This window comes from Sorex araneus, chromosome 1 (genome assembly GCF_027595985.1).
Source record: "Sorex araneus isolate mSorAra2 chromosome 1, mSorAra2.pri, whole genome shotgun sequence".
Lineage (NCBI taxonomy): Eukaryota > Metazoa > Chordata > Mammalia > Eulipotyphla > Soricidae > Sorex > Sorex araneus.
The window spans coordinates 292,010,860-292,032,568 of NC_073302.1; the positions used below are offsets into that span (position 1 = coordinate 292,010,860).

The 21,709-nt window shown below is 53.8% G+C and overlaps 1 protein-coding gene across 1 annotated transcript in view; it reads left to right on the forward strand.

Moving 5' to 3' along the window:
• PCCA (propionyl-CoA carboxylase subunit alpha) overlaps positions 1–21,709 on the forward strand; it is a 275,284-nt gene that overhangs the window by 220,594 nt on the left and 32,981 nt on the right. Inside the window, exon 21 of the mRNA XM_055119924.1 lies at positions 8,900–8,953. Coding sequence (XP_054975899.1) covers positions 8,900–8,953 — 54 coding nt within the window. The remainder of the gene's footprint in view (positions 1–8,899; positions 8,954–21,709) is intronic.

Below are 21,709 nucleotides of genomic sequence, written 5' to 3' on the forward strand. Positions count from 1 at the left end.
ATTTCCTGCCCAAGCCATAGAACCAAAATGTTGAAACAAAACACAAAAATGCAGAAATATTCTGCATTCTATACATCCTGAACACTTGCTGTTTCCTTCCCACACCCTCTCCCGATGGAGGGAACACACCTGAGTGATAGAAGTTTGTTATTTTATTACGAGGATTATCTATAGGACAATGAACACACACACACACACACACACACACACACATACACGCACACACAACACACACACATGCACACATTTTTAACCTTGCAAGAGGCTCCTCAGTTTTACCCTGAATCCCTCTAAGTAGTTTCCCATTTTGTGGTGTGGTTTTTCTGTCGGGATTTAATACATCGTTTTGTTCAGTTAGCGTTTCACATACTAGATTTCCTTTTCGTGGAGTCACGTTGCTTGAGCATTTTTGAGCAGCCCTGAGTAATCGCTGTTGGCCCCCGGCAGTGGGCTCGTCCCCGCCCTCTCTCGGCGGGCTGTCTCCGTGCCTCGGGAAAGATCCCGAGATCCAGCTCAGGCAGGATAATTCTGCATTTGTGTGTGGTGAGACTCTTCATGGTGCACCTTGGAAGCTTGTTTATTTCTTCTTCTGCTGCTGCTGCTTCTTTCTCACATCGTGGCTTGGGTGTTCGCAGGAGAAGACGGTTTATTAGGAGTAACAGTGCCGGCTGATTGCTGGCCTTGGGATTTCTCCATTGAATAAGTCATTGGTGGTCAGCAAAGTGGAACTAATTTTCTGTGTTACAACAGACAAATTTGGAATAGCGGCCATGGATCTCCTGTCACTGGCCACAGAATGCCAGATTAAATGGATTACTTGGGCATGATTGTGGTGCTAAATAGATCTTATAACTTTAAATGCTCCGTGGGCCGATGTCGCCTTGGTTATTACCCAGCTCCCGAGCTACAGGGCGAGAGTTGTGTGTGTTTGCTGACTGTGGAACTTGATTCGTGACTCACTCCCAAATGCTTGCCCACACCACTTTTGAATAGATTTCTAGAAACGTAAGCTTGTCTCATTTTGGCAAAAATGAATCTGTTTTCCATTAAAAAAAAAATTCCTCAAAATGTAAATTTTTTTTTCAGTTTTATTAAGCAGTTGGTTAAACCTAGTTTTTTTTAAAAAAAACCCTATTCCATGTATGTAAATGCTAATATGAGTATTTTGATATTGACTCAAAAAATGAAGTGGCTAACATTTTTGCTTTTACTTTGCCAGAACAAAATTGTAGCTTTGGAAGTCATCATCTTGTGTTTGAAGGCCCCAAAGAAATGTTTTCTGTGTGTTTTAGTTGCCTACCCCTTCCACCACCACCCGCAACAAGAGTAACTTGTGGGCTGGAGTGAAGATACAGTGGGTAGGGTACTTAATTGCCTTGCATACGGCCAGCCCGGGTTCAATTCTTGGCTTCCCATATGGTCCCTGAACCACCAGGAGTGATCCCTGTGCACAGAACCCAGAGCACTAGTGGGAGTGGCCCCCAACCAAAACAAAATAAAAGCAAAAAACCAAAACTCAAAACAAAAGGAAGCAATTAGCTGTCATATGCATATGTACTATGTACATGTAGTCACTGAGTGTATTATGAGACCATCAATTTAGGATGTATAGGCGATATAAACACATAACATAAAATAAGTAGAGCTCGGCACTTTTCCCCCAAAGAAGTAGGGAATGAAGGAGTAATTATTAACCATCTCCTTTTCACTTTCCCGAAAACATCAATTACAGCTGCACGTTTCAGAGGCAAGCCCACCAGTGGAACCAAAATAACTCCTTTCACTGTAATGCTTCAAAAAAACTAAAAAAGAAAGTCATCACAATTTTATAGCTGAGAGGTGTTTCGTAGTTTAATTTAAAGTATTAATTTTGATGCAAGCCATCTTGCCTTGGCACAGGACCCTTACCACTCAGCACATGTCCTGTTCCCGGTGGCATGTGTTTGCATGGCTGGGAAGTCGCTTTTAATAAATGTACTATAAATGTTGTCTGCCTGCCACCCTGCCCCACCCCTACGGACTTGCACTTGTTTCTCCTCTGCCCTCTGCTAACTAGAAAATGGCATGATGGCAATTTCCAGAAGAGACAGTGATCGCAGTAAATGTGGAAAATAATAAGTTTGTGAACCATAAGACCAGCCCCACAGTAATGGCCTTTGAAACATATTATCAAGTTGGAAATCAGTGAGGGACAAAGAAAACCCTCCTTTCTCTTCCTCTCCAGTAAGATGGCTTTTATTTTATTTTATTTTTTTTTTGGTTTTTGGGTCACACCTGGCGATGCACAGGGGTTACTCCTGGCTTTGCACTCAGGAATTACTCCTGGCGGTGCTCAGGGGACCATATGGGATGCTGGGATTTGAACCCGGGTCGGCCGCGTGCAAGGCAAACGCCCTACCCGCTATGCTATCACTCCAGCCCCCAGTAAGATGGCTTTTAAAGGTGAAATCCCCTCTAATTTTATCGTCCTGGCAAGCAGTTTCGGGGAAAATTTGATGTGTCGGCTTATGACTGCTCTTGCTTTTCCTGCCTGTGGCCTGACTTTGCTAATTTGGAGTGAGTTTGATCAGAAGGAGTGTCTGAAATCATTCTATTAACAAAGTCAGCTCGGATAGACTTTAGACAAAAATGGGCCAGAAATAATTCAGATTGCCAACAGAACGAGAGTGCAGCGTGGAGGGCTCTTGCCTTGCATGCAGCTGACCCAGGTTCAGTCCTCAGCGCCTCGTAGGGTGCCCTGAGCCCTGCTAGGAGTGGTCGCTGAGGGCAGAGCCTGGAGTAGGCCCTGAGCACTGCCGAAGGTGCCCTCCCCTCAGAAAGGAAAGCATTCACAGTGTAAATGTGGCAGCTGGCGGTCAGAACGAGAGGACATTTCCCTCTGACTTGAGCTGCCATCTAAAACTGGATAAAGAGGCGTAATTGTTGGAGGAACAATTGCAGTGAGAGTCCTCCCACCTTCATGAAAATAAAGTGTCGGGGCCAGAGCGAGAGTACAGCAGGGAGGGAATTTGCCTTGCATGCAGCTGACCTGGATTAGATCCCCCACACCCCATGTGGTCCCCTGAGCACCAGCAGGAGTGACCTCCGAGTGCAGAGCCAGGGCTCAGCCCTGAAAACTCCCGGCTGTGGCCCCACTGCAGGTGAATGTAAAACTGTGGTACTGCCGAATGATTCTGCAGTCTCGCCTCTCCGTACTCACCGTGCTCTAGGTGCTGAGGGTAGGTTTCAGGCTACCAGCTGCACCCCTGGAAATTGCCAGTAGATCGAAACCCACCCACATTTTGGCAAGCAAGCTGCGGTCTATAGGACACACCATGGAGTATTACTCAGCCTCAAAAAAGGAAAGAGGCTACAGCGGGGAACAACTTTGGGACGCTCTGCTAAGTGAGGTCAGTTACAGAAACACGCATCCTGTGCTGTGCGCCCAGGTGGCGCCTTTGAAACGGTCCAAGTGGTGGGAAGAGAACAGCAGGGATTCCCAAGGCCTGGGACAGGGGAAGGGGTGGTTTCCCAGAAGCAGCGGGCGGAGTGCTAAGGTCTCAGAGCAGAGGCAGAAGCCTCCACACCGCCGGGACCATGTACCAACACAGTTAAGAGGATAGATACCGTTGTTTGTTTGTTTTGTTCACCCTAGTAAAAGAAAAATTATTTTTCCAGTTCAGAGTCCTGAGAGCAAAGTCCGTTTTTGGGACCCAGGTGGGGTTGGAGGGCTTATGCACCCCCGTGTCAAAGCTGGTGAAGAAGCGGCAGCTCCAGATAACACCGTGCAGGCAGGGGGACAGTGGAACAGAATAGTTTCGGAATAGATCTGGACATAAGTGGTATGTTAGTTTTGGCAGCAGTGCTGAGGAATGCGGTGGGAAATTCTCTTAAAAGCAAAGGTGCTGGCACAGCTGGGTCTCCGCTGGGGGCCGGGTGGGGGATGAACTCATCTGTTAGCAGATCCCCATCCTGGAGGCGGGGGACCGAGATGGGATTGCAGCGGGCAGAGAAGGAATCTTTGGAACCCAGTGCAAGTGGTGGTGTCTCGATTGTGGTGGTGACAGTCCTCGGTGAACAGGACAGCACGCTCAGGTTCCCCACGTCAGGAGGCGGGACAGTCTCTGTACAGTCAGGAAAACCGACCTTGTGCAGTGTCACTCAGAAGGGTCTTGGGGTGGTGGTTGGAAATCCCGGAGCTGGATGCGGTCACAGGAAGGAGGAATGTCCATGGGACTCGGGGGCCGAGGCTAAGTATGGGGCCGCCTTAGGAACTGCCCCAGAAGGCGAGAGGACGAGATGGGGCAGCGGTCCCTGAGGCCACAAGGGAGGCTTCGGGAGAGCAGCTCATCGTGTGTCCCTAGTATGAGTGAGTAACATGGGGGCGCCACCGACCCACAGGTGAGGGACAGTCGGAACCGCCAGTGACCCCGATCACACATGACTCAGTGGAGACAAATCTCAGATGGAGCCTGGCGGGGTCTGGAGAGACAGCACAGCGGAGAGGGCACTTGCCTTGCACACAGCTGACCCGGGTTCGATCCCAGAGACCCGTGTGGCCCCCGAACAAACAAATAGCGTGTAAGGGAGACGGGGGACTGAGTGGAGGCTGGGAAGAGAGGCAGCTCTCCTGGGCGTCTCGTGTTAAGGGAGAAGGGCCGGGGGCCGCAGGTGTCCAAGAGGAATGTTCTGGGTTTGCCTTTCATCACTGAGGAAGCCAGGGATGTGTTCTGTCGAGTCTTCTGTCCAGTTGCAGCCAAATGATGCCTCGACCTCTCCTCTGTGAGGTGACCCCCCCCCCCGCACTCTGGGTTTCCCCAGAAGTGAAGTGAAAAGTGGACTTCCCGTCCATCTGCCCTCCAGGTTGGAGTTTCTCAGGCGTCGTTCCGCCTTTCCCCTTGTCCTTGAATGTCCTGAGTGTCACGGTCCCCCCTCCCCCACCGGCTGTCTCTGTCCTGGGTCACGTTGCCCACCATCATCACTGGGGCGTGAGCGGGGGTCCCCACAGACGCCTGGTGGAGAGCTGATCAACATGAGCTGGAAGGTGCCCCCGGGTCTGCCATCCTGCCTCGAGTGCAGCCCCCCGCCAACCCGCTCCCACACACCTGGCCGTTCTCACGCTCACCTGACTTCTCCTGACTCTGAAATTTGTGCAGGCTCGCCCAGCAGACCCCAAGGGTCCCTCCCCTCCAGGAAACTTTCTGCCCGTTGCTTAGTGCCGTGCCCGGCTCTGATGTTTTCCTACATGTGCTCCTGACCCTTCCTAGGTATTTAAATGGGCATGGCCTCTTGTCCTTGAATATTTAGTGTGTTTGTCATGTTGAATTATGACTATTTGATGGTTTCGTTGTCTTTCCCCTAGTCCCCCGGAGAGTGGATTTTAAATTAGCTTGCAGCACTCTCCCCACCTTTGATTGATACATGCATGGATGGGTGAGTGGATATACAGATGGATACATGCATGATGGGTGCATACATGTATGTATGGAAAGGGTTGGTACTGCATGGGTAGACACATAGATGATTGGTGCATGCATACATGATGGAAAGGATATGGTGGTGGACAAATGGATGCATTACTGGGTGAATAAATGGGTACATGGATGACTAAAATAGAAATTCCAGGTGCAGAATTTTGGCCTAAAGATTTTATTCTTTTAGGGGGTATGGTACCACCACAGGTCAACCTGTACCTGTGGGGCAAGTGCATCAGCAGCCTGATGGTGCCTTCAGACTTCCAGATGCCCCCAAATTGCTGCTGTGCCTTTGACCAGACCCCAACAATTTGGGGCCAAGTTTACCAAGAAATTAAACAGCCAAAAGTTAGGTATGTGGGAGACACACTTACAAACCACCTCCGGCTCAGCTATATAAGCTCATTTATTGGCCTTATTTCAGAGACCCGTAAATCTCAAAAGAGACCAAAAGACACAGTGAGGGCCTGAAGTGCAGAGGTAGGCGGGAACCTGTGACTGAGAGCTCCAGGCCTGCTTGGATCGGGACTGGGCCTCCTTGCCCTAGGTCCCCAGTGTTCCAGTAGCTTGGCAGTCACACCCACAAACTGCCCCCAGCGCCATGTAATCTCATCAACAGCCAAGACCCAGGGACTGTAAACTAAAACTCCAAAAAGAGAGTGCTGCAGAATGCCCTGACCCCATTCCAAGCTATCTTCACTAGGGTGCCCCAGAAGGGGGTCGGGTGAGAGACCTCCCCACCCCAAGGGACCCAGCTCAGACAGCCAAAAACCTCCACACTCGGGCCAAGCCTCAGGCATGAGTGAAGTCCTATGGAACCCAGATAATGCGGAACTTTGTGACCTTGGACTCTGGGCTCACATCATAAAACACTCTCTACCTGTTCTCCATAATTACCACACCACAATCGATGGGGTTCAGACAGTAGGCAACAAATCATAGAGGGAAATATATATATGCATACACATATATAAGTGCATATATACATATTTTCAGATATATATACCAAGGGCTGGAGCGATAGCACAATGGTTGGGCGTTCGCCTTTTATGTGGCCAACCCAAGTTCGATTCCTCCGCCCCTCTCGGAGAGCCCGGCAAGCTACCGAGTGTATGGAGCCCGCGTGGCAGAGGCTGGCAAGCTACCTGTGTGTATTGGATATGCCAAAAACAGTAACAATAAGTCTCTCAATGAGAGACGTTACTGGTGCCCGCTTGAACAAATCGATGAGCAATGGGATGACAGTGATATATACCAAAGCTCATATCACCCAAACTTTAACATATTAGTGATATCCTATAGAATGTCTTAATGGCTCCTGCCAAAATAGAACAACCTTCATACTGTTTCCTATATGAACACTTTTATGAAAGCATGTTCAGCAGTTCTTCATAACAAACAATACAAAATATATTATTTCAGTTGTATTTTGGGACAGGGATTGGGGTTTGGGGTGGAAACATCCCAGATTTGTTGGTGGGACGGTGTAATGGTGGTGGGATTGATGTTTGAATATTGAATGTAATCAAACATTGTGAACTACTAAAATTTTTTAAATTTAAAAAATATAAGTCATCTTGCTAGACTTACATCTGATTTTTGTTTTGTTTTGTTTGGGGGCCACACCTGGCCATGTTTAGGAGTTACTTTTGGCTCTGCACTCAGGAATCACTCCTGGCAGTGCTCAAGGGACCATATGGGATGCCGGGGATGGAATGTGGGTCAGCCACATTCAAGGCAAGTGCTACACCTGATTTTTAACCTCTCCCACAATGAGCATGCCATATTAACACTCATAATAGTTGGTAAGTAAATAATTATCTGATGGAAAATGGTTTCTTTATAAACCAATTTTTACAAAATAAGCCACATAACACTTTCCTTGTAAACTAAGATTATATGCTCTAGTCTATAAAGTATGTTAACCCCAAATTGAAATAAAACCATCAGTCATTCCAACAACAAAATGCTCAGAAGTGAAGGCAAGAAGGTACTTTGGACAGTGCAGCCTCGTGGGGTCACTTCCCTGGGGGGTGTGGTTGGCAGGAATAGGGGGTCCCACAGTGCCTTGCGAGTCTCCCCACATTCCAGAGAGCTCCTGGGCCCCAGTGGCCAGGATCACTCTCAAAAAAAAAAAAATTAAACAGTAGGTTAAGAATTCAGACATACGGCCGGAGTGATAGCACCATGGGTGGGGCCCTTGCCTTGCACGCGGCTGACCCGGGTTCCATCCCCAGCCCCTTACATGACCCCCTGAACTGCCAGGAGTGACCCCTGAGTGCAGAGCCAAGAGTCAGCCAGGTGTGACCGAAACAGCAACAAGAAGAACAGCTCAGGCGAACAGCTGAGGCGCTGGGCCTGGGCCCTGCTCCCGCACGGTGCCCACGCACGGTGCCACCACGCACCATCCTCAGTGCCACCCCGGCCTTGGGCGCCCCGGGCCACGCTCCCTCTGGAGCCTGTGGCAGGTCGGTCCCTCCAGCCATATCTGTGGCTCAGTCTGAAGCCGCCGTCGGCTCTTTTCTCTCCGGGTCACGGGGTCTGACCATCCCCTGTCCCGGGCTCGGCCCCGGCCCTTGACCCAGAGCGTCAGCCACGCTTGTGTCCACATCTCCTTCTCGTTTCTTCCTGGCCCACGGCCCCCGCAGCCTCTGGGTGTCATTACATCATCTTGCCTCCAGTTTTGGGGGGTCATCAAACACCGTCCCAGGGCTGGAGTGATAGCACAGCGGGGAGGGCGTTTGCCTTGCACGCGGCTGACCCGGGTTCGATTCCCAGCATCCCATAGGGTCCCCCGAGCACTGCCAGGGGTAATTCCTGAGTGCAGAGCCAGGAGTGACCCCTGAGCATCGCCGGGTGTGACCCAAGAAGAAAGAAAAAGTCCATCCCCTCTCTCTCTGACACAGTGGTCTGCCCTAGGCTGGGACCCCAGGTGAAGCCTGCAGTGTGTGTGTGTGTGTGTGTGTGTGTGTGTGTGTGTGTGTGTGTGTGTGTGTGTGTGTGTGTGAGGGAGGTGAGTCAGGGGGGAGCAGCAGCCTCGAACCCCCCTGGGTGTGGCTTGTTCTGCAGAAATGCAGACTTGCCTTGCTCGTGGCTTACCAGGTTCGGTCCCCGGCGTCCCGTATGGTTCCCCATAAGCCCCGCCAGGAGTGATCACCGAGCACAGAACCAGGAGTAAGTCCTGAGCACTGTGGGGAGTGGCCCAAAGCAATCAGTAGATGTCAGCCGGTCCCCTCCTTCCTGCCCTCCGGCCACCACCCCGGGCACCTCCTAGGAGGCTGCGTCATGCAGGGGCGTCTCTGCGGGCCCTGCGGGACCGCTTGCTCGTGTGTGTGGGGGGGTGAGCGGGGCCGGCTGGGGGCGGCGTCCCGGGAGCCCACGTCTCGCCCTCAGAGGCGCCGTGTCCGGCTCCCGCATTCATCCTCTCCTTTTCCTCTGTCCCCCAGTGCCTGTCTCGAGACCCCGGCGGCAGCATGAGCCTTCAGTTCCTGGGCACGGTGGTGAGTAGGGGGCGCGCGTGGGGGTTCTCGCGAGGCTTCTGCTCCCCTCAGACTCCCCCTGCGCCCCACGTGGCCGTCGGATGTGGAGTATCAAGCGGGCGATGGGAGGTGGGAAGGAACTCGCAGGAGACAGTGCTCTTGGCTCCGTCTTTCTTTGCTGTCCTTTAGTTTTTGTATTTCTCGTGTGTGTGTGGTGGGGGTGGGGGTGGGGGTGGGGGAGGGCCAGGTGGCTCCTAGCTCAGTGCTCGGGGCACTCCATGGGTGCTGGGGCTGAGGCCAGGCCTGCTCTCTCCCCGGCCTGCCCCTGCTACCCCTTCCAGAGAAAATCACCTTGAAAATTATCTGCAGTTTGTCGAGTATTTTGAATATTTTCTTTTGGAACTGAAAAGTTTCTCTTTTTTTTTTCATAGTAAGATCGTATGATGACACTTTCCAAAATGATGCCATTTATTTATTTATCCCCGTGTTTCTTTCTTGCTTTCTCCATCAGAGAAATACCAGGTGCATTTTTTAATAACATTTAATCGCAACTTTAGCCTTTATTATTTTCCCATGTATGAATCGTGGTCCCTTCTATATGACTTATTTTCTTTCTGTTCTATTCGGGTGTGTGTGGGGGCTGAGCCAAACCCACAGCACTCAGGGCTTACTTTTGGCCCTGCATTCTGGGGTCACTCTGGCAGGGCTCGGGAACCATGTGGGATGCTGAGGATTGGCCCTGGGTCATCTGTGTGCCAGGCAAGTGCCTTAGCCACTGTACTAACCTCTGACCCCAGGAAGTATTTGCATCTATTAATAATGTTCCGTAATGCTATAGAACAGTTCTAGGCATCATTTAAGTTGCCTATTGTTCATTTTTCTTTATATTTCCAGGGGTGCTGGGGTGGGGGCTCGGGGACGGCTCCTGTGAGGTTCAGCTTGCCAGTGCGGCTTCATGGTTCAGTATTCGGACCGGGCCGTTTTAAGCATCACTGTCAAGTTACGGAGCATTCTAACGACGCTTTTTTACACAAATCTCAACCGTTAGGTATTGAGGTGGCCCCCAAATCTTGCTGTTCCAGTGAACAGCCTTTGCTTTGCCCTTTATTTTTTCTTTTTCAAAGTTTTCTTTTTTTTATTTTGCTTTTTGTATGTTGCCGATGTAGTTTCAGACACATATAAAATATTGCTTAATGTGTAAGATTGGGGGCGGAGGGGCCGGCCCGACACACACTCTGCATGCCAGAGGCCCATGATCAACCCCAGCATGGTCGGGACCGCCCTGCGCATGCGGGGGCACGTGGGGGCAGATCTGGGTTTTGTTATAACAAACCCCCAAGACACGAGTCACTGCAGTGGTGAGTGGACACTTGGGCAGCTGCCCCTGGCTCTTCAGACCCTGCCTGCTCCCTGCCGGATGGAATGCCACTTCGTGCTCTGACGTGAAGCAGTGACCATTTTCAAACAGATTTTTGCTTCTGTTTGGGGTCCCACCCAGCGGTGCTCAGGGCTGACTCCCGACTCTGCACTCAGGAATCACTCCTGGCAGTGCGTCGTGGACCGTGTGGGATGCCGGGAATAGAACCCAGGTCGGCCGCGTGCAAGGCCAACGCCCTCCCCGCTGGACTGTCACTCCGGCTCCTCGGATGCTCCTGGGGAGTGAAGGAGCTTCCATCCGAGTCATTTTACATAGGACTTTGTCGTTTTACTTGGCTGCGTGTTGGGTTGTCACTTGGAGCAGGGCCGTGTTTGCTTCCCGGGCTCGGTGGCCTCGGCACACATATGGGTGCAGAGCAGAGTCTGCCGGCAGCTGTGGGCAGGCCCCTCGCCCTGTGTCCTGCGGTGGCCGAGTGGCTTTGCTTCCTGCGGAGCAGCCCCCCGCCCCGCCCCACTGTCCCCCTCTGCCCGAGTGGGTCCCTTCACCAAGTCCAGCACGCGCTGTGCTGTCCGACAGTAAGAGTCAGTCCTACCAGTTCTGTCTGCAAAGATCCTGTTTCTAAATCATTTGGGGGGGGGAGTGTGGATTTGGGGGCGATCCTGGTGCATCCAGGACGCTCTGGGGAGCCTCGAGAGCATCGCAGGCGCGTGTGGCAGGTCAGGAAACCGGCCTGCCCACAGCCTCGCTTCAGCAAGCAGCCGCTTCCTCCCCAGCTCCCGGCTTCTTGGTACCTGGCTTGTGTCTGGCTGTTTCCCCCTGGAATCGCCCTGTTGTCATCCCCCAGATGGCAGCTGTCAGGCTGGCCTCCCCCTGCTCTGCCCTGGGAGGGGACACTCCGTCCAGCACAGGCAGGCGTGCGCCCCAGGGCGGAAGAACCGTTCTGGCTAAAACCTGGTGCAAAGCCGGGTCCCTCTCAGCCTCGCCACCCTCCGAGTACCCGGCAGAGGACGAATTATCGCCACCCTCCGAGTACCCGGCAGAGGACGAATTATCTTTTTGTTTGTTTGTTTGTTTGTTTGTTTTGCGGGCCACACCTGGGGATGCTTAGACTCCTGACTCTGCACTCAGAAATCACTCCTGGGGGCCCTCCAGGGTGTCTGGGATTGAGCCCGGGTCAGCCACGCGCAAGGCAGACGCCCTCCCCGTGTCCCCCCATGTCCTCCTGCTCCGGCCTTCAGACTTGTCACTGGTGCACTCCCTGCGAAGCCCGATTCTTATCAGTCACCTGAGCACTGCGGCAGAGTGGCACGGGCTGGGCAGTAGACGGGCACAGTCTCTCCCGTGGTGCTGCTGGCCCGGAAGCCCAGGGTCCAGTCGCCCATGGATGGGACTCCCAGGGGCCTCTGGCTCCCCCCACGCTCCGATTCTCTTCGCAAGCCCATTACCAACCACGGCAGAACCTGTGAGCACTTCCCCTGGGGCTCGGCCTGAGCAGAGGGCGTGGACGCTGGCCTCAGGCCTGGAGACTCAGCCTCTTGTGTCCCAGGGTGGCCTGTCTGGGCCTGTTGCAGAGTGGACATATGAGTTTTGCTGGTTTGCATCTTTCTGGTGTGGCTCTGTGTGTCGTCACAGACAGACATGGGGGTGCGGTGGTTTCCCCCAGTGGTATCCCCTATTTGAGCGAAACTTCACTCACGGCTGCGTAGTTTGTTAATGCCTTAAGAATGCAGCAGTTGGGGCTGGAGCAACAGCACAGCGGGGAGGGCGTTTGCCTTGCATGCGGCCGACCTGGGTTCGATTCCCAGCATCCCATATGGTCCCCTGAGCACCGCCAGGGATAATTTCTGAGTGCAGAGCCAGAAGTAACCCTTGTGCATCACCAGGTATGACCCAAAAAGCAAAAAAAAAAAAAAAAGAATGCAGCAGTTACCACTGTTCCCAGTTTTTGTACGGGGGCCATTATTTGTATCTCTCCCCCCGCCATATCCCTCTCCCTTTCTCCCTCTCTCTGAGTTTGGGCCACACCCAGCTGTGCTCAGGGATCACCCCTGGCAGGCTTGGGGATCATATATGATGCCAGGGGTCGAGCCCTGGTTGGCCGTGTGCACGGCAAGCACCCCTCCTGCTATACTCTCTCTCCAGACCCTGTAGATTTTTTAGCTTTTGTTTGTTTGTTTGGGGGTTACACCCGGCCTAGCCTCAGGCTTCCTCCTGACGATGCATTCAAGGATCGTTCCTGGAAGGCTCAGGGAACCGTACGGGGTGCTGGGGATTGAACCCAGGATGGCTGTGTGCAAGGCAATGCCCTCCCCGCTGTACTATCGCTTACTGGTGCTTTTTAAGTAAGGCTGACATGTTTCGGTAGGATGGTTAATTTTCTTCCTTGGAGAAACAATGCATATTGTCAAGAAGAAGAAGAAGAAGAAGGAAAAAAAAAACGAGCTTAGTCTCTGTTGAACAGCTTCTTCATAACTATTGGCTTTCACCCAAGGCCAAGCGAGGAACTATCAAATTATATGTCTTTGAAGCTTCGCCAGGGCTCTTAATGAAACCAGAGCATCCTGAAGTTCATCCGCTAATTTAAATCTCAAATTATACATTTTAAATTAAGTTTTTTTATTGACAATAAATATACTTTATTTCTTATTAGCCCCGAAAGCCCAAGTGATGCTACCAGTAGAACAAACATGTTTTACCAAGATTTACCATTAAGAATGCTATTAATAAGACCCTTGCGGCACCAGCACAATTAGATTTCAAGGGCTACATTTACGACGTAACGGCGATTAATGACAACCATCGAAAACAATTTTGAACTCCATCAGTTTAACTCAGGAGGGCAAACTTAATATGATAATTCATCGGGTGGAATCGTATCAGCCTAGCGGGAACGTATGGAAATCGGTAACCCTCACCCCGCGTCTGCGGCGGATGCTGTGCGGATAGATTTATCAGTTCTATTAAGGAACTTTGGGGAACTTTGGAATTTCAGCAATTGTTCCCTCGGAGGCTGAAAGCCCCACCTTGGTCTCATACTGGGACCATTCTGGTCTGCATATTTCCATAATTTGCCTTTGCGCCTGATATGACAGCAAGACACAAATAACTGTTTCTAATAATATCAGATGGCGTTGTGGAGGGCCGCGTTTTAGTGCCGGGAAAGGCCTCCCCGTGGGGCTGTTCCTGCCGCCGCCACGCCGCCGCCGCACGCTGGCAACTGGAGGCTCTTAATTGATTCGTTTAATTAGCAGGCGCCGAGGCTGGGCTGCGTCTTGTCATCTGCTACCGCAGGACCCGGGCTGGCGTCATTCATATTCATGGGTCCAGAAGCATCCCCCCGAAAGAAGGGCTGCTCTGCACCTGAAAACTCCGCTAGGAGAAGTCGCATCTTCCTTTCCTTTCCTTTTTTTTTCCTTTTTTTTTTATTAATGATTTTTAACGAAACACCGTGAGAGATACAGTTACAGACTTACGCGCTTTCGCAATTACATTTCAGTCGTACAATGCTCAGCACCCATCCCTCCGCCAGTGCCCATTCTCCACCACCAGTGTCCCCAGGATCCCTCTCGCCACCCTCCCAGCCCCCCCCCCCCGCCTCTGTGGTGGGCACACTCCCTTTTGGGGTGTTTTGGTTTGTGGTACAGGTACTAAGTGGCCGTCAGTTCGGCCTGTAGTCTGCTTTCAGCGCACATCTCCCATCCCGAGAGAGCCCTCCAAGCACCCTTTGCTTGGTGTTCCCTTCTCTATCTCACCTGCCTTTTCCCCACACCTGTGAGGCCGGCTTCCAAGCCGTTGAGCCACCCTCCTGGCCCTTCTCTCTACTATCCTTGGGTGTTAGTCTCCCATTCTGTTATTTTATATTCCACAAATGAGCACAGTCCTTCTACATCTGTCTCTCTTCTTCTGACTCATTTCACTTAGCATGATACTCCCCATGTCGATTCACTTATATGCAGGCCTTTTCATATCAAGTGGCCACTTGGGCCAAAGCAAAAGTTGTAGGCATAGGAAAAGGTCTGGGTTTGTCCGGGCTGGAGAGATCGGACTGCGGGGTGAGCGCTGGCCCGTGGCTGACCCCAGGTCAGTCCCCAGCATCCCACAGGGTCCCCTGAGCAACACAAGCCGTGATCCCTGAGTGCAGAGCCCGGGTTGGCCCTGGTGCGTGCCCCAGAGGAGCTAAGCTGCTCACCTTTGCTCTTTCTACATCAGCACTCTTCGAGAAGTCAAGGGCGCCACACACGGTGGTTCTACGTGACGGGGAAAAAATAGACTTTGTGAGTTTCTCTAGCCCTGAGATGCGGTCCGCCTCGCGGATCTGACCCCCTCGAATCTTCTCTGGCCTTGTCCACGCTCTGTCCACCTCCTGGTCTGCCCGAGTGGAGTTTGGGGACCAGTGGGGGGATGGTCTGTTGGGATTTCTTAACACGTGACTCCGTGTCCCAGCGCCCCCGCGATGGTTCCCAGCCGGCTGCCTTCTGCTCATCTCTTCACAGATCCCGGGGCTGAACTGCCCCCGAGCCTTGGCCCCTCTCACCCAGGCACCCCTAGAACTTCCTGCAGACAGAGTCGTGGAATTGTGCGTGAGGACATCTGAGTGTGAGATAAGAGCAGGTACCCTGCTGTGACGCGTGTGGGCCCCGGGCCAAGGCTGAGATGCAACGACTAGACTCTGCATCTGGGGGCTGGAGCGAGCACAGCAGGGAGAGCACCTGCTCGGCACACAGTCCACCCGAGTTCTGTCCCCAGCACCATGTATGGTCCCCTGGAACTGCGCCGCCCCAGTGTGATCCCTGAGTGCTGCCGCGTGTGCCCCCGAAACACAGCCACAGGAGTCCCCTGCGTTTCAGAGGCTTGGACGTCCTCTCAGGGCATAGCTCAGAGCTGGCGCGTCCGGCACGTCGGCCGCAGTGGCCGTCCACGGGCATGGGAGGGACAGTTGGAGGAAGCAGGAGGCCCTGGTGGCGGGGGCGTGGCTGAGTGAGGGGCCACAGCGCCAGTGCCCGCAGGGTGTGGAAGGAGGATGTCGCCTCTTCATCGCTGGCAGGTTTAGTTTGGCCAAAAAGATTCGAGGGAGCAGCTGGGGCTGGAGCGATAGCACGACGGGGAGGGCGTTTGCCTTGCACGCGGCCAACCCAGGTTCGATTCCCAGCATCCCCTATGGTCCCCTGAGCACCGCCAGGAGTAATTCCTGAGTGCAGGGCCGGGAGTAACCCCTGTGCATCGCTGGGTGTGACCCAAAAAGCAAAAAAAAAAAAAAAAAAAAAATGAGGGAGCAGCAATTCCAGGGGGCGCCCACCTCCGTGCCACTTCCTGAGACCCCAGCACTGCTCCGGCTCACTCACCCCCAAGAAGGATAGGTTCACCGTAAGCTGGAGCTGGGGGATTGTCTTAGACTGAAGATGGAGACTGCCGAAAGAGGAAGTGTCAGGTCTGGAGAAAGAGTCAGGGCGACGTGGATTGGAGCGGTAGTCCAGCGGGGAGGGCCCCAGCCTGGGGGTGTCCCCCCAACCAAAGCCCACAGATACGCCCGAAAGGTAGGCACGTGGCACGTTGTGGATGCTCAGGATCACGCACCTGAGCTTCCTGTGGGGGTCGCGTCTCAGTTCTCTCTCTTCATCGCTTGCGTGGTGACATCCGTCATCTGAGTCGGAGACTGATCTTCCCGGCACCTGAGTCGCCACCTCCAGGGAAACCCGTCTGTGCCCACAGGGCTCAGAGCAAGCCCCTGGGCTGGAGTTCAAGTCCCCGGGGCCCCCCTGGTGCTGGGTGGGGTGTGAGAGCCGGGGGGAGGTGTAGCTCTCATCCGGATGTCTCACCCAGTGATGCTGGGGTCTCCCTCATCACTGCAGCCGCCGTGTGGGCCCTGGTGAGCATCAGAGCCAGGCGTGTGTCCTGCCCCCAGAGCAGTGGGAGGGGCTGGGCAAGGGAGGAGGGGCTGGCAGCAGAGCCGCCGGGCAGTGCTGTCTGCAGGGGCCTGCAGGGAGGAAGCCTGACCATGCCCAGCCGTGCCGTGCCCAGAAGCGCAGGCTGGCCAGGGCTGGGGGTGTCCAGACGGGGAAGACTCGACAGGTGCTCGGGGCCGTGGGGTGAGGAGCCGAGTCTGTGTTGGTGCTGGGTGGAGAACTGGCCTCTCCTTCGGGCATCACCTCTCCAGATGCCCTCGTGGAGTCCAGCGACGGGGGCGGCCACTGGACGTTTCTCTGAGGCGAGTGCGTCTGAGTCCTGCCCGCAGCGCCCCTCCCGGTTTCCTGGGGGTGCGAGGAGAATTCCATTGCGGCCTCCCTGCCCCGAGTACTTGTCAGCAGCTTGGGGTTCAGATTCGACCCCGATCCAAGGCTCTTTTTTGGAGGGGTGAGAGGGGTGCTCATGTCCTCCTCCCGACGCTGCACCCCAGGCTCGCCTGGCAGTGCTCGGAGGATCCTTTGCAGTCCAGGGGTCAGGATGGAGTGAGGGAACGTGCAAGCCGGCGCCTCCACCTCGCACCCCTGCCCCTCCGGGGTCACGTCCCGCCGACAGCACAGGGGTGTCTGCGCTCCGCCTCCCAGCAACGTGGGGCGTCTTGTCTGGGCGTTTTGAGCCTGTTTTCCGAGGCTCGGCTGAGACCGACTCTCCCCCCGCTGGATGCTAGAACCTTCCAGAGCTGCCGTCCCCCGCTGTCCCCAGGCATAGCAGACGGCCTGGGGCTGGGAGAACCTCTGCTTGGGAACTGCAGGCTCGCGTGTGGGGGGGGTTTGCATCACCGGCCACTCCCGCACCATCTTTCACCCCATCACTTCATTTCTGGGGAGCACTGAGCTGTGGGAGCCTCAGACCAATAATCACACTGCATTCTGCTGTGACTGTGTGTGTGTGTGTGTGTGTGTGCGCACTGCTTGTGTATGTACGTGTGTGTGCTTGTGTATGTACATGTGTGTGCTTGTGTATGTACGTGTGTGTGCTTGTGTATGTACATGTGTGTGCTTGTGTATGTACATGTGTGTGCTTGTGTATGTACGTGTGTGCTTGTGTATGTATGTGTACATGTTTGTGTGGTGTGCGTGCATGAGTGTGTTGTGTGTGCATGCTTGTGTATGTATGTGTATGTGCTTGTGTGTGTGCATGAGTGGTGTGTATGCACCTGAGTGTGGTATATGTGCATGCTTGTGTGTGTGCATGTGTGGTTTGTATGCACCCGAGTGTAGTATATGTGCGTGCTTGTGTGTGTGCATGTGTGTGTGCATGTTGCTTGTATATGTATTATGTGTACTTGTGTATGTGTGTGGTGTATATGAACGTGTGTGGTGTGTGCATGTATGTATGTGCATGCATGTGTATGTGTGCTGCTTGTGTATGTATATGTGTGTGCTTGTGTATGTATGTGTATGTGTGGTGTGTATGCATGTGCTTGTGTGTGGGTGCGCGTGCACACGTGTGTGTGTGGGGGGGTGTGCCTGCTTTCTGGGGGGAAATGCAGATGCTTTTCAATTATTCTAAGGCAATTGTGATTAACCCCCTGGGGTGAGCACTCCGTGCCACCTGCCTTGGAGAAGCGAGTTTTATTGAACAGAAGGTATAGAATTGAATTGCTCATATTTGTTTCTTTTCGGGGGCCTATAGTATTATTTCAAGTGCAGGCAGTTTAATAAATATTTAATAAATATCTGTCCAAAATAGGTTGGAACTGCTAGGAAGGAAGGAAGCGCCTTTCCTGGCTTCCATTTCAGATGCAAATAAGGTTGTTGGGCGGCTGTGGGATTTCCTTCCGCGTTAGAGTGGCTCGCTTTCCTTTTGGGTCAGCAAAACACAAGTCACTTCTGGGCGCCCGGAGGAGAGAGCTCGGGGTGAAGGCTCTTGTCTTGTGCGGGGCTGACCCAGTTGAATCCCCGGCAACACACAGGGCCCCCAGAGCACTGCCAGAGGGACCCCTGAGCAGAGAGCCACGAGTGAGCCCTGAGCACTTCGGAGTGTGGCCTTCTCGTGTCCCCCGCCCCACAAAGAAAAAGAAAAGGGAGCAAAGAAAGTGCAGTTTCTCTCTGACCCGCCGCCAGCACTTTGCTGGGCCCTGAGCCGCCCAGGGCGGACGGCCGCTTCCTGCTGCCCCCTGGACAGCTGGCCTCTCTCCCCTCTCTCTTTCACGGGGGGAGGGGGACATCCCAGCAGTGCCCAGGAGGTCTGGGGGCCTCACGACAGTTTTCTGCCGACTAACCCATGAGGGTTCGCCCCAAAGAGAACATGGAGCACGCCCGGGTCCAAGGGGCCTCGGGGCTGCACCCAGCGACCCTCAGGGGATGGTGCAGTGCCGGGACCCACCTGGGCCGTGCAGGACCCCAGCGCCCGGGCCCTCTCCAGCCACCTTCACCTTCCGCCATTGCTCCCTCTCTAGACGCGCTTCCCACGGCTGCTTCCTTCTCCCGTTAGCAACGGTTTTATTGAGATTCACTCCCCGTCGAACGCTCCCGGGTGGAGGGGAGCAGGGGTGCTGAGTCCCGGCCTGAATCTGTGCCTGGGATGAAGCACCGGGTGCTGCTCTGAGTCCCAGCCTCCGGCCCTCCTAAACCATGTCCAGTTTGGTGGGGTTTTGCTGGGGGTTGGGGGTTGGGGGGTGCACCCAGCTGTGCTCAGGGCTCACTTCCTGGCTCGGGGAGTCCTGTGTGGTGCTGGGGGTTAAAGTGGGCTCAGCGCCGAGACCCGGGTCCTCTCTCCAGCCCCTGCTCCGTGGCTGTTAGCCCCGTCGGACTGGGGCGGCTACCACCCCCGTCCACCGTCTGAGGCTCCCAGGGACAGCGTGAGGGGCTCGGTGGGCACCCGGGCATGCAGAGTCCCAGTGTCCTTCCGGCACCCTGGAGGAGCTCGTGCCCCCGCTGCAGCCCTTGCTCATTGCCCGCCCCCGCCGTGGCCTTCACCGGCGTCCTCACGTTCCCTCGGCTCCTTTGCTTGCTGTGGACACTGGGGTGCAGCAGGCGCGAGCTCGGCGAGGCAGGGTGACAGCCGCCCTGCTCCACGCCTCAGCCGGGCTGGGAGACCTCCCGCCGCACGGCATGGCATGGCGGGCCTGTTGTCTCTTGTCTGGATTTTAGGCCCCGGGTTCACAATACGGGTGGCCCGCGGGCTCTTGGGGAAGCCGGAGTCCAGCACCCCCCCTCCCCTCAGCCCTGTTGGGCTCCCGGCCCGTCAGCCACTGTGGGGGACCCTGCAGGGCCAGAGAGAGCTCAGCACCCCCCCCCAGCACTGCCAGGAGGGGCGTCAGAGCACAGAGCTGGGAGTAACCCCCGCACAGCACCACCCCCAAACCAGAATAAATATAAGTATAATGGGGAGGGGCTGGAGCGATAGCACAGCGGGTAGGGCGTTTGCCTTGCATGCGGCCAACCCGGATTCAATTCCCAGCATCCCATAGGGTCCCCTGAGCACTGCCAGGAGTGATTCCTGAGTGCAGAGCCAGGAATAACCCCTGTGTATTGCCGGGTGTGACCCAAAAAGAAAAAAAAATAAGTATAATGGGGAGAGCCGTGGTGGACAGTCCCAGGCATTTTGGGGAAACGTGTGTTTTCTGTTTTCTCGCGTGTCTCCGTGTCTGTGGGGTCTCTGGCTGTTCGGGTGGGAGCGTGGAGGGGCAGGCCTTGTTTCTTTATTTAAAAAAATTTTTTTGGGGGGGCAAGTAGGTGGTATTTAGGTCACAGGTCACGGCTGGCTCTGCGCCCAGGAATCACTCTAGAAGTGTGCAGGGAACCCGTATGGGATGCCCGGCTCGGACCCGAGTCAGCCATGCTCGAGGCAAACACACTCCCCGCCCCAAGGCTGTCTCATTTCCAGTGAAACCGCCTGTGCGGGATTCCTCCTGGTTCCCTGGAACCGTAATTAATGCAGAAGAGAGTCAAAAGTGTGTATTCACTGTGTTTTGTTCTCTTAAAAAAAGTAAAAGAACACAACAGTGCTAATGAGATGGCAGCGCACATACATTTTAATTAATGTATAGTTTCTGTGTCATTGTCTCTCCCGTCCTCCAGAAAAATGCTTTTGATGTTGAGCTAAGCGGTTCCTTTCTTTCCCCGGGTCCGTACAGAATGGGGGGAGGGGAAGCGGGGACCACCGTATCATTTCTTTTTCATAGGCATCTTGTAGCAGGCAGCTCTAAGCCAACTGCTAATATTTTTTTGAGCACTATTGGGCAGTTTCCTTGTGGGATGTGTGAACTGGTGCTTAGCTTTGAAAACTCCAGGAAAATATTTGTTGAAGCTTCAAATGCTCGTTCCTCCACCAGGAATCCCGCACCGAGGACCACCTGCGTATGTTTGTCAGAGCTCGAGTAACTGGCACTGTATCTAATTAGCACTAATATTGTGAAGAAGGAAAAACATATTAAGTATCTTTCCGAGTCGCTAGCTCAGAATTCGCAGAAGGGGAGGACGAGAGTGGAGGGTCTGTTTCCCTCCACTGCCATGTCCTCCTGCATGAGCTGACATTCACTCATTCCCTCCTTCACTCATTCATCCATTCATTCCCTTCCTCATCCATCCATTCACTCATTCCCTCCCTCATTCATCTGACCATTCATTCATTCACTCCCTCATTCACCTGACCATTGATTCATTCGCTCCCTAACTCATCCATCCATTCACTCATTCCCTCCCTCATTCATCTGACCATTCATTCATTCACTCCCTCATTCACCTGACCATTGATTCGTTCGCTCCCTAACTCATCCATCCATTCACTCATTCCCTCCCTCATTCAACCATTCATTCATTCCCTACCTCATCCATCCATTCACTCATTCCCTCCCTCATTCATCTGACCATTCATTCATTCACTCCCTCATTCACCTGACCATTGATTCATTCACTCCCTAACTCATCCATCCATTCACTCATTCCCTCCCTCATTCATCCATTCATTCATTCATTTCCTCACTCATCGGTCCACTCATTCCCTCCCTCATTCATCCAACCATTCATTCGTTCACACCCTCACTCATCCATGCATTCATTCTTTTCCCCCTCTTCCATTTTTTCCTTCACTCCCTCTTTCCTCCACTCATTTACTCCCTCATCCACCCATTCATTCACTCCTTCATCCACGTATTCATTCCCTCCCTCCCTCATCCATTCTTTCACTCACTCCCTCACTCACCCCTTAGGCGAGTGTTGACTGCAGCGTTCAGGCCATGCCCCGAGGGTGGGGGAGGTGCCCGGCTCTGGGGCCAGAGTCGCCTCCCCCAGAGGCAGCTGGGGGTTCCCTGCGCTTGGCCTGTGTCCTAGCCCCGCACTTGTCTCTCTTCCCTCTCCGGGCAGGACCCAAGGCTCTGCACTGGCCTCTCCTCAGCGGGCCGGGCTGAGGGAACCTTTGGGTTCTCAAGTGTGGCACTTTTCACCTCCCTTCTAAGAAGGGAGTTTCAGCGCCTTCATCTTCTCGTGTGTGTT